The sequence below is a fragment of the Papilio machaon genome, chromosome 21 (assembly GCF_912999745.1).
Source record: "Papilio machaon chromosome 21, ilPapMach1.1, whole genome shotgun sequence".
Classification (NCBI taxonomy): domain Eukaryota; kingdom Metazoa; phylum Arthropoda; class Insecta; order Lepidoptera; family Papilionidae; genus Papilio; species Papilio machaon.
In genome coordinates this window covers 6,542,417-6,555,054 of record NC_060006.1, presented here as the reverse complement: position 1 = coordinate 6,555,054, position 12,638 = coordinate 6,542,417, and the positions used below count along the sequence as shown (strand labels likewise).

The 12,638-nt window shown below is 33.6% G+C and overlaps 1 protein-coding gene across 1 annotated transcript in view; it reads right to left on the bottom strand.

Moving 5' to 3' along the window:
* Positions 1-10,070, bottom strand: part of LOC106712962 (carboxypeptidase D) — a 31,955-nt gene extending 21,885 nt beyond the window's left edge. Inside the window, exons 1-5 of the mRNA XM_045683262.1 lie at positions 9,442-10,070; positions 8,015-8,256; positions 5,889-6,058; positions 5,368-5,564; positions 4,688-4,800 (exon numbers count right to left, since the gene is read on the bottom strand). Of these exons, the coding sequence (XP_045539218.1) occupies positions 4,688-4,800; positions 5,368-5,564; positions 5,889-6,058; positions 8,015-8,256; positions 9,442-9,882 (1,163 nt within the window). The 5' untranslated portion in view covers positions 9,883-10,070. The remainder of the gene's footprint in view (positions 1-4,687; positions 4,801-5,367; positions 5,565-5,888; positions 6,059-8,014; positions 8,257-9,441) is intronic.
* Positions 10,071-12,638: the final 2,568 nt, after the last annotated feature.

Sequence of the window (12,638 nt, the reverse complement as noted above, 5' to 3'; positions counted from 1 at the left end):
GCGATCACTGTTTAACACTAAATACAGTGGAAGTGACAGTATGGACGGTTACATACTGAAACTTACGGATTTATCGCAACAATTGACAGACATCGGAGAGCCACTCGACGATGAGTTCTTGGCCATTGTTATGCTAAGTGGACTACCAGATGATTATGATCCCTTGATAATGGCCCTCGAGAACTCAAGTACCAAGTTGAGCAGCGATGATGTTAAGGCCAAGTTACTACAAGAGTATGAGCGGCGTGGCCACAAGACTGAGGAAGTAACGGCTTTGGCCACAGCTAACAAGAAGCTACCCAAGTGCTTCAGATGCAATAAGCCTGGACATTTCATTAAAGATTGCAAAAAATATTCTAAGAAGAAGAAAAACAAAGATGACCAGAAAGCGGGGACAAAGGACAAGGTGGAGAAGGATGACAAAACTCTGTTGACCGCACTGTCAGCATGTATCCAGAGTGATGTATGGTATGTGGACAGTGGTGCAACGGTTCACATGTGCAACAACAAAGGTATTATGTTTGATTTAGTTAATAGCAAACAATCACAAGTAACTGTTGCAAATGGTGAGAAATTGTGGGCGTCAGGTCAAGGTAATGTCAAAGTAAATTTAAAAGATTGTGTTAGAACAATTAAAAATGTGTACCATGTACCTAATCTTACAACTAATTTACTATCTGTAAGCACCTTAGTCGCTAAAGGTTATAAAGTAGTCTTTGATGAAAATAAATGTTTAATATTTGATAATGATGAAGTTTTGGCAACTGCATCGTTGATTAATGGCATGTATCAACTTGATGTCATTGTTCAGTCTCTGTGTAAGGAAATGGGTGATAATATTGTTTTTTGTAGTACTGTAGATAATCAGGTACATACATCAGAGCCTCAGAATGATGTAGTAAATAAGGAAGCATCCCAGGAAACATGGCATAGACGGTTGGGTCACTTAAATTCAAGAAGTATGGCACTATTAAATAAAGGTATGGTCGCAGGTATCAAATATAATTCTGATAGCTTCGTTCCTTGTTTAACTTGTATTGAAGGTAAGCAGGTTAGGCAATCTTTTCCTAAAAGGTCTTATAGTAGGGCTACTGAAATCCTAGGTCTGATACACACAGACTTGTGTGGTCCTATGCCGTGTACTTCTTTTGGTGGAGCGAAATATTTTCTCACTTTTATAGACGATTACACTAGGAAAACATTTGTGTATTTTCTAAAGACAAAAGATGAGGTTTTTTATCATTTCAGAGATTTTAAAGCGTTGGTTGAAAAGGAAACTAACCATAAAATAAAAATTCTTAGGAGTGATAATGGTGGTGAATTTGTTAATTCCAAATTAGAGAAGTTCCTGAAAGAGGATGGTATTAAGCATCACACAACAGTTCCACATTCTCCACAGCAAAATGGTGTGGCAGAAAGAGCTAACAGGACTATTGTAGAGAAGACAAGATGCATGTTACGCGATGCTGGGCTGGATAACAAATTCTGGGCAGAGGCAGTCAACACTGCTGTATACTTGAAGAACAGAACACCAACCAAGGCTGTAGCTGGACTCGTCCCTGATGAGAAATGGAGTAATAAAAAGGTGAACGTAAGCCATTTAAGAATTTTTGGTTGTTTATGTTATGCTGTTTCACATAACCGCAAAAATAAGTTAGAATCAAAATCTAAACCATATATTTTTGTCGGCTACTGTGAAAATACGAAGGGTTACAGGCTGCTGGATCCTTTAAATTCATTCAAGTATATTAAAGCTAGAGATGTGTTATTCTTGGAAAATCGTTTTTACAAGGATATGTATAGGTCACATGATGATAATTTAAATATAGTCTCATTTAATAACCCCAATAGTGATGTTGAGGTTGATGTAGATGTGGTTCATTTTCCCCAATCAATGGATGAAAATGAACAACAAATGCTGTCGAATAGACCGTCAGAGCCATCTACTGTGATTGCTGAGACATCTGATGACCAGACGATAAGAAACAGAATTAGCACAATTACAGTTGATGACTCGGACAGTCAAGATGACTCATGTGAGTCAAATATTCCCGATGATCCCTCATATCTGCCAGGTGAATCTACCTTGGAGGAGTTATCTACAGACACTTCATACGAAGACACTGAAACATTGCAACATTCTGCATTGTTGGTGAAGAAATTATGCAGCAATGATGAACCAGAGACTGCAGATGAAGCACTATCCAGTCCCGAGGCAGCTGACTGGAGAAAAGCCATGTCAGATGAGTATGAATCTTTTAATAAAAATAAATGTTGGACACTTGTAGAAAGGCCTATAAGTCAAAAACCTATAAAGTGTAGGTGGGTTTTTAAAAGAAAGACTGGGCTTAATGGGGAATTATTAAAATACAAGGCTCGACTTGTAGCAAAAGGGTACACTCAAAAATATGGAGTAGACTATGAGGAAACATTCTCTCCAGTAGTGAGGCATTCCACCATTAGAACTCTACTTGCTGTTGCTGCAGAATATGATATGAGCATTGATCATCTAGATGTGAAAACTGCATTTTTAAATGGTAATCTTGAGGAAAATGTTTATATGGAACAGCCGGACAATTTTAAAGTAAAAGAGAAAGAACAAATGGTTTATAAATTAAACAAAGCCATCTACGGGCTGAAACAGGCATCTAAAATGTGGTATGATAGGATTAATGAGGTCTTATTAAAGAAATTGTTTTTCAGAAAAACATCCTCAGAGCCCTGTGTTTATTTCAAGAAAACAGAAAGTGAAATGTTAATTATTGCTTTGTATGTTGACGATATCTTGTTATTTTCTACCAGAAATTCAACTTTAAAGAATAAAGTAAAAACAGAATTAATGAGTGAGTTTGAAATGAGAGATCTTGGTCCTGTTCATCACATTTTAGGCATGAGAGTTTGTAAAAGTAAAGATAAAATTACTCTTGATCAATCTAGTTACATATTAAAAGTTTTAGAAAAATTTCAGATGACTGATTGTAAACCATCAAAAACTCCCATGGAAACAGGTTTGAAACTTCAAAAATGTGATAAAAAGGATGATAAGTATTATTATAGGAATCTTGTTGGTTGTCTTATGTATGTGGCGGTGTGCAGTAGGCCTGACATTGCTCATGCAGTAAGTGTACTCAGTCAATTCAATGAATCTTATTCGGAAAGTCACTGGAAAGCTGCAAAACGTGTCCTACGCTATCTGAAAGGTACTTTAAATTATTGTTTAGTGTTTCAGAAAGGAGGTTTAAATGTCACAGCCTATGTTGATGCTGACTGGGCTGGGTATGAAGTAGATCGCAGGTCATACACTGGTTTTGTTTTCATGATCGGTAAATCTCCTATTTCATGGGAAAGCAGGAAACAGAAAACGGTTGCCCTTTCCAGCACGGAGGCTGAGTATATGGCTTTATCTGATGCATCCAAAGAAGCATTATTTGTTCGTAATTTCATAAAAGAAGTGTTAGATAAAGATGTAAAAGTTTGCTTGTATAATGATAATCAGTTGGCACAAAAACTGACTGTTAATTCTATGTATCACAGTAGAACTAAGCACATAGATGTAAGACATCATTTCATTAGAGATATTATTAGTAAAAATTTAATAGAAGTTAAATACTTGTCAACAAACTTGATGGTCGCAGATGTATTAACTAAACCTCTGACTAAAGAGAAACATGATAATTTTGTTAAAGATTTGAGTCTATGTATTGTGTAACTTTTGAAGAAGTACATAAATGTGTTTCATGTTCCTTTTGGATAAGGTTATGTTTCAATTTAATATCTATTTAAATTGAGTTATTTATGTACCTATTCATATTGTTGTAATTCCGTTTATGTAACCAAGTGTTGATTTTCTCATATTCTGCACAGTGTAATGGTTGTAAAGTTCTTTTAAAATGTAATTTTTCTTTTTCAATACATAACAGAAAACATGTTTGGTTTGTTGATATAAGTTTGTGTCATATTTGTTTTCACTCAATGTATGGCTATTGTTTGTCACAGTATATAATTTAGATCCTCTTGTTTGTATGGATATTAGGATTGAGGGCCAGTAATTTACACTTTCATTTTATTGTTAAGTTTAAGGGCCAGTGTTAGAAATGTAAACAAACAATAAAATATTCGTGTTTGACATTTATGATTTGTGACTTGCAACTGGCAATTATTATGTGTCAACAATGTCTATGCAAAATTTTAAAAGAAATACTTGCAACACTGTAACCCTCTCTTCCTTTTTTGGTAACTGTGGCTAGCTTATGTATTTTTTGTTCTTGCTTAATAAATCTAATTAACTCAAGTGCATCAACCGTTTATTTGTGCATAACCCATCAGTTAAAAAATGGGGGGGGGGTATGAAAAATAGATGTTGTCCGATTCTCAGACCTACTGAATATGCTCACAAAATTTCATGAGAATCGGTCAAGCCGTTTCGGAGGAGTTTAACCACAAACACTGCGACACGAGAATTTTATATATTAGATAGTAATATAGTTGTATTGAAGTGAACCATAAATATTATTTGTCTCGCTTGGCTTTCATAAAAATATGAATGCAGTTGAAATCATTGTTTATTTAGTTTGTAACATCTTTAAAAACATAATACATATAAAGATATTTCGCATGTTAAAATATAGTATGAAAAATTGTTTATCCTATAAATAAATATGTATCATATTTTAAAGTATATACTTACCCGGAGGCCACAGTAGTGATGTTATAATCGCCAGGCAACAACAGCCTCCAGTATGCGCCGTGCTCCGTACTCCGTACAGAGTGTTTAATGCCTTCCACAACTATTTGTGCATTCTGTAAATATATTATAATTTATCAACATTCAATCAATTTAGTACCGACGAAAATAATCCCTTTTCCGCACTGCGCAGGGCAAGGTAGGGTAGTATAGGAAGTAAGATCTGTTACACAAAAAGGCCTGACGGGTACAATACCATCACTACACAGGAGACACGCTTCAAGTGTGGCCGAAAACCTAATTTTGGTCCGTTCCCCTGTCTCATCCTTTTCTTGAAAGTTGTATTTGATGGAGTAGGGGACGCATTGGAACGGGAAATACAAATTTTTGTGCGTCCTTTGTTGATTAAAGGCAGACAAGACATCTGCAAATGCGGATGTCTATAGGAAGTGGTATTTTGGTGACCCCTTGCTCATTAGTCACCTCATACTGGAAAAAAAGGTGCAAGGTTTGCTCGAACCTAGATCAGTTTAAGTCTGTTAAGTGTCTTTATGCACATTGGGTCATCGTGGTTGAATAAAGCCTAGTAACCTCGGGTAGACTCGAGATCCTCTCTTTTGTGTAGGGTCATGAGCTACAATAAAATTAGAACGATACTAACTTAAGCAATTCACACATCTGACCTTGACAGGCTCGCCATCTTCATCCAGCACGAATCCAGTGACGCCGACGTGAACCTGCTCAATGTAGGCGAGCAGGGGGTCGCGGTTGATGTCCCAGAAGTGCGGCAACTGAGCGGCGCGCGGATACTTGCAGCACGACAACTCGAACGTCACCTCGAAACAGTTCGAGTTCACGTAGTTGAAGTCTTGCATACCACCTAGAAAGTTTAAACCACTTGTTACACGAATGTGCCTCGCCCGGGGCAATACCACGACCACACTGAAGACATGCCTAAAGTGGAAGACTTTCCACGTACAGTCTGGTAATTGTGCGTACCGTAGGCTTAAGTTTAGTCCTATTTCCCTTTCCACTCTTTTCTTACCAAGGATAGGATGTGAAGGGGAAATTTATTTGATGGAGAAAGGGCATAGCAAGGGAAAATATTCTCTTTCTGTGCATCTCATATGCCGCTTGAGCGCTTGTCTGAAGATGACCTAAGAAATGTAACTCTTTTCGTTAGATGACTCGAATAAAAACCCACCTGGCACTGAGTACCAGAACGCGCCATTAGTGATGCCGTCTTTGAACGTCTCCGGCTTGCAGGCATTTCCTTTCTTCATATCAGCATGTCTGCTCGCGTATACTGAAGCGAGATGCTTGAACAATGCATCATCAGGCGACTGACTCTCTTCGCAGCATTCTTTGCCAGTGCTGGAAGATATATCAATATTCCTAACTTAATGACAATGCATTAGAAACCCTATGGCCTTAACTTTAAAGTTCAAATTAACGTAAAGTACACCAATAATCTCAAACTAATTTTGACATAATTGACGATTATGATACGAAGGCGACTGTCACAAATATTCATGCTAGGCTAAATTGTCATGCTAGGCTATGCTGTCACGTGACAAAAACGAGACAATACTTAACAATGATTGTAAAAATTTTATTATAATTTTACATTAATCGGAATACTTTTAGAGAGACGTTTATTAGAAAAAAATTGAGTATGACGAGATGACGTCAGCCAATGGATTTACTACTTTAAAAAGCGTCAGATTCATTTTTGCCTCCGGGCGTTTGTTATGGATAAGATGACTGTTTATTTTACTTCTTATTCAAATTAAGACTTGTGTCAACGACCGTAGTCATTCATTGCGCCGGTGTGTCACATGACAATGACATACCGATATGAAAGTGCAAGCCTGCCCTTGAAACGGGCGGTTTATCGGGTTCTAAAGAAACTTATAAATATTTCATATGTACGTACATTTCTTGCAAAACAAACAGTACATTTATATGTACATAAATATTGTGATTAAATGTAGGTTTCCACTATCTTAAAACTTTTATAAAAACTTATCGTTAACACTGTTTTATGAGAAAAAAAAATATCAAGGGATAAATGCATTTTTCAATCGTGGAAACCAATAGTTTTTTTTTAATTCACCAAAAATCAAACTACACTTTAATATCTCTTCTTCTCATCTCTTTGTAAAGATGAGATCAAAACAAGTTTTTTTATGTATAATTCCTATCTCACGATAACGATTTCAAAAATGCAAACCGGATTGTTGTATGAAAACTGTGATACGTTTGACAGTCACGTATACAAAATAACATGATTGTTTCACTTTTAATTAGGACATATTTTTTTCTAAATACAACTTTCTTTTTTTAGTTTAAACCAGTTACTACTAGCGCACAATAACGTACATATCCGATGACGTTATAACGGCCGGTTTACGGAGTATATAATAATCAAAATATATATGTGGACATATAATATGAAGTGCATTATAACACCTAAAATGTTATAGGCAGTTAACAACAACTTCGTCCGCGTGGAATTTAAAAACAAATCTAGTACTTAATACAATACTAGTAATAAAGTCTGTCACTTGGGGATAGTCTTCCTAACAGTGATAGAATTTTTCAAATTGGTTGAGTACTTTCGAAGTTTATTCAATGCAAACAAACAAACAATCAAATCTCTTTATAATATTACCATAGACAAGAAATAAAATATATTTTAAACCTTAATATAATTAATTTATTACACACAAACTTGGCACACCACTCTCACCTCTTGACTACACTCACACATCTACGGTCAAGTCAGTTTATTTTATACATAATAGCTTTTTCCCGCGACTCCGTCCGCGCGGAATAAAAAATAGAAAACGGGGTAAAAATTATCCTATGTCCGTTTCCTGGTTCTAAGCTACCTGCCCACCAATTTTCAGTTAAATTGATTCAGCCGTTCTTGAGTTATAAATGGTGTAACTAACACAACTTTCTTTTATATATATAGACTAGCTTTTACCCGCGACTCCGTCCGCGCGGAATAAAAAAATGCACAAAAGATAAAAAAGTTCCTATGTCCGTTTCCTGGTTCTAAGCTACCTCCCCGTCAATTTTCAGCTAAATCAGTTCGACCGATCTTGAGTTATAAATAGTGTAACTAACACGACTTTCTTTTATATATATAGATATATAGATTTACTTCTACTATTTATGTATCTAACCTTTGAAATATAATTTACAGAAATCATATTGCACACATAAACATTTTTACATAATAAATATGTATACTTCTCACGCCTAATTTACTTTCATTTTCATTCATTCCTCAACAAACCCAAGGCAATGACCTCTACATACCTTGAATCATCATAAGGATAGCTGGCAACAATAGCACCACCATGCAGGTTACCAGATAACACAAACTGCTTGCTGAGCACCCATCGTATAATTGCAGCGGTCTCCGGCTGTCTACCTCCGAACAGATATGCATCATCATTTGACCGATTACGGTCAAACTGATCGGGGAAGTCCCTATTCAAGTCAACACCTTTAGCATTGTTACGACCATCACCTTCTTGTAGTGATTCACATTCCCCTTCCTAGAAAAGTAAATAAATTATATTATAAAAGGAATATATATTTTTTAGGTTATTTTTTAAAAATATGTAAACGTAAACCACTATGAAAGACTTTTTTTTAAATTTAAACTGAACATGACATACTAGAAAAGAAAAATAGCATTATAACACTAAACAAAATCTATTTATTGTTTATTTTCTATTTTTTTTAATATCATACGAAGGCAAATGTGCGAGTAGCCACCTGAATTAGCTGAAATAGCGAGGCGACCGCCATCCATAGACAACCGCAATTACAGATGCATTGCCTACCTCTAATTGACGGAAGAAGGGACACACAAAATGAGAATATTTCTCATTCCTATGCATAGCCTACTTGAATAAATCCACTTTCCCTTTCCATCCTTTCCTTATAACAAAAGAGTGGGAAGGGAAAGAGGATTTTAGTATTTGTTAGTTTTTATATGTTTTGTTAACACATCTGGGTGTTTCTCATTGGGTTGATCATCTTACTGATCAATTGGCCTAATAGAAAACACCCAAACAACTACAGCGCATTGCTTGTTACAATTATTAATTCTATTATGTAATATCTAATTAGTTTTATATTTATTTATTGACAGAATAAAGACATCAATTGATTAAAAGAGCGTCCATGCTTTATTGACTTCTAACTTTCATTAAAATGAAGGTCTTATATAAAAATAACAAACACAAACTGCTTGCTGAGCACCCATTGTATAAGTGCAGCGGTCTACGGTTGTCTACATCCGAACAGATATGCTAGTTTAAAAGTGTAATAATTTTAATTATATCTGTTTATATAAAATTATACTGACTGCAGTGAACAGGGAATGATTCTGTTATCAAGGCAACCTATGCACATTCTTATCATTTCAATGACCTATGCCTTTGCCTCCAGTATATCTATGTTAGTACCTAGGTCACCTAGGTGCATACAAGTTAAACTGTCTCTGATATTACAGTATATAACAATATGATACTATTAAAATAACAAAAATTATTAACATTTGGCTAAATCTAATCTGCAATATTACTGTAGTTTTGACTGACATTTTTGGCTTCAAGCCTATGTTTAAGTTTTTTGACCATTTTGTTTTTTTTTCTTGAAAGATTAATAATAATAAATGACTATGGTAAAAGCCCATTGTATTTTTCTTATTGGAATGATGCAAATTATCTCACCTTACTCTTTTCAAATCCATCAGGATTCAATGAAGGCATCAAATGTATTTCTGTGGTGTTCACCAGTTTTGTTACCCTGTCATCTTTTCCATAGTTAACCAAAAGATACTGCGCCAAGTAGATCATTAACTGGCGTCCAACAGATTCGTCACCGTGCATATTAGCCACATATTTGAAAGCAGGTCGTTCAGGGTGCGTACTTTTAACACCTTCGCTAATCTGTATCACTAACAAACGACGTCCTTCAACAGACTTCCCGATCGAATACACTTTCGCCAGTTCTGGATAATTTGTTTCTAACTCGTCGAACAATTTCACTAAATCATCGTAGTTTGTATATTGCGGGGTCTTCAAAAAAGGTTCATCGTCGATCGAGCGCAGCAAAGTATCCTTAATAAATACGGTAAATAAAAGAAAAAACGTGTAATAGAGTCGTGTCATTTTAACTGTACCTTTACGACTACGAACTAAACACAATTGCAATATGCAATTTAAGCATTAACGCAAACAAAATATAATCTTATCAATATAAACATTGTCCACGACGATGTTCTTCAGATATATATTTATTTTTTAGTAATAAAGCACTGGAACGATGAGTAAGAAACACAAATTATACACCCACTCACTTTGAGAATCTGAGTAATCTGACAGCTATGAGCTGACAATCATAAATCATAGAGTATAAAATTGTGTAAAATTTAATGTTGCCATTATGAATTCCATAAAAAATTAACAGAATTTTTATATTCAAACATGATACGAAAGTTTATAGGCAACTTGGAAATTAATTTCAGTAGAGCCCGTCTGAGTGTGTTCTAAATAGCCAGGGTAAAATAAAATGTCAATCATTATCTCCCGGGCCTTTTCTCCCCACGTGGGGTCGGCACAAAGTTTTGTAAACCTTAAAGGTAAATAAAAAGTCAATGTTTTCATGTAAAAATTTAATGTATATTTTACATATCGACAAAACATTATATTCAATTAAAAGGAACTTATATTATGCGTAATTAAATAACACTTAACAATACAAATCGTGCGCATTTGAGAGACCCTTGGACGAATTTTACAATAAGTCAATTATATTGCAATATATTACAAAGAAGTAGCATATTTTTATAATTATTAACATTATAAAATATAGTTTATGTCACTTATAGATAACGCAGCTTTTTAATGGTGAAAGAATATTTGAAATTAGTCAAGTAGTTTTTGAGTTTAAACATTACAAATATATGAAAAAACTAAACTTTTCTTTTCATAATATTCGTTGATACATAATTTTTATTTTTAGAAACACTGCTGATACATACATAATGCAATATAACTGACCGATTAACTACTTAAATCATGAACACATTTTTAATTAAATTTGAATTTTTACAAATTCAGAATGTCGGTTACAAAATTCATCACCTATAAATATGGCAGTTACTTTAAAATGTACTCAGTGGGTTTATTCTGTCTTTAGTCGGTTAATTTTAGTATTGAGCGATTAAGGAAAATCTGTATTTACAAGATGGAGCTAGACTATTTCGTGTAAAGGGAAATATTAACAAATTAATTCCAGATAAGATAAAGAAATGGTGAAAATGTAGTTGAATTGAAAAAATAAAAACATATTGGATATTGGTAATTATTTAAATTCAATTCTATTGGAATAAATACTTAAGAGAAATACTTATTATTTTAAACCACAAAAAAAAAAGGTTTTTATCACAGAAATACTTTAACAACAATTGTAAATGTTATGTTATATGTCATTTAAAAACGGTTTAATTTGCATTGTATTGAATTTTAAAGATTTCTGATACTATTTAAATATAATTTTTCAATTTAACTCAATTATTGTTTTAAGTTGTAATGTCATTGATTTTAGAATAAAAGGAATGTATTAATTTGTGTGTTCACTCTTTTTTAATCAAATTAAATATTGTAAACAATTTCTTGGTTTATATCAGGGATTCCCAAAGTGGTCGATATCCGTTTCCTAGGGGTCGACATAAACGAAAACTGATTTCGAGGGTCGACGAGGTCTAAAAATTAACCCCTTTTAATTTGTCTGCTAACTTAAAGCATTGCTAATTCTAACTCTGTCTTCTATTGACCTAAGTCAGAATGAAAAATAACACTTTGTAGCAGCTGTTTTAAGCGGACCATTATGAATAAGGGGGTTCATCTTAAAAGTAGGTAATTTGGTCATGGGGGTCCAAAACAGTTTGGGGATCCCTGGTTTATATTGAGATTTTGTTAACAAAAAATCGATTTTATAACTTTTACTTTTATGATCTTTAATTTATATATTACCAATTAAATTGTAATGTATTCGCGCAAATAAGAAATAATCTACCCAAAACGTTATAATCACAGACTTATAACTTATAGATGGAGTGTTTCAGACATATTTGACATCTAGCTGAAAGTCTATTTTGTATTGTATATGACAACACTGAGAATTTACTTTAACAAAAGGCCTTCGAAGGCCTTTTTTTGTTACTTTTCTGAATTGAGTATCTATAGATTATATATTAGTGTTTTTTATAGATGAAAAAAAATGATTTCTAAAAATAGCTACCTTTTTTAAGGACGGTATATCGTAATACAAAATTTGTGCAATTAATAATACTCGTATTTTATAGTAAAAAAAAAAATTAAAAAGATAAATTGTTTCAGGTCTAACGTATATGTACTGAAAATGACTTCTGTTTTTTTTTTCTTTTATTATTTATTTAGTAACACTCGATCGTTATATTTGAGTATTGTTTTGTATTTTTGTGCGTTTATGGAAGAAACATGTTAACTAATATTTCATTAAAATAATTGATTTAATTAAAATAACTATCTACTTTCACGAACTGATCCCTTGAAAATGTAAATTATTTTATAGGTACTCATTTTATTATATTTATACTTTTTTTTTAAATTACAAACATAAACTTAAAAAAAACTAATTACATATAGCTCAATACAACGTACTCACACAAACACACACACTTCTTACAAAACAAACATCTTCTAATAAATACACAATAAAAAAGGCACTTCGATTATAAATGTCAAGGGCATAGACTTCTACATATTCTGAACACAATTTTACTTTGTAAGTTATTCTTTATGCCAATATAATAAAGATTAAAAATGTTTTGGCCGTACAAATCAAAGACAACTAGGAATCTGTTATAATTACCGCCAACATT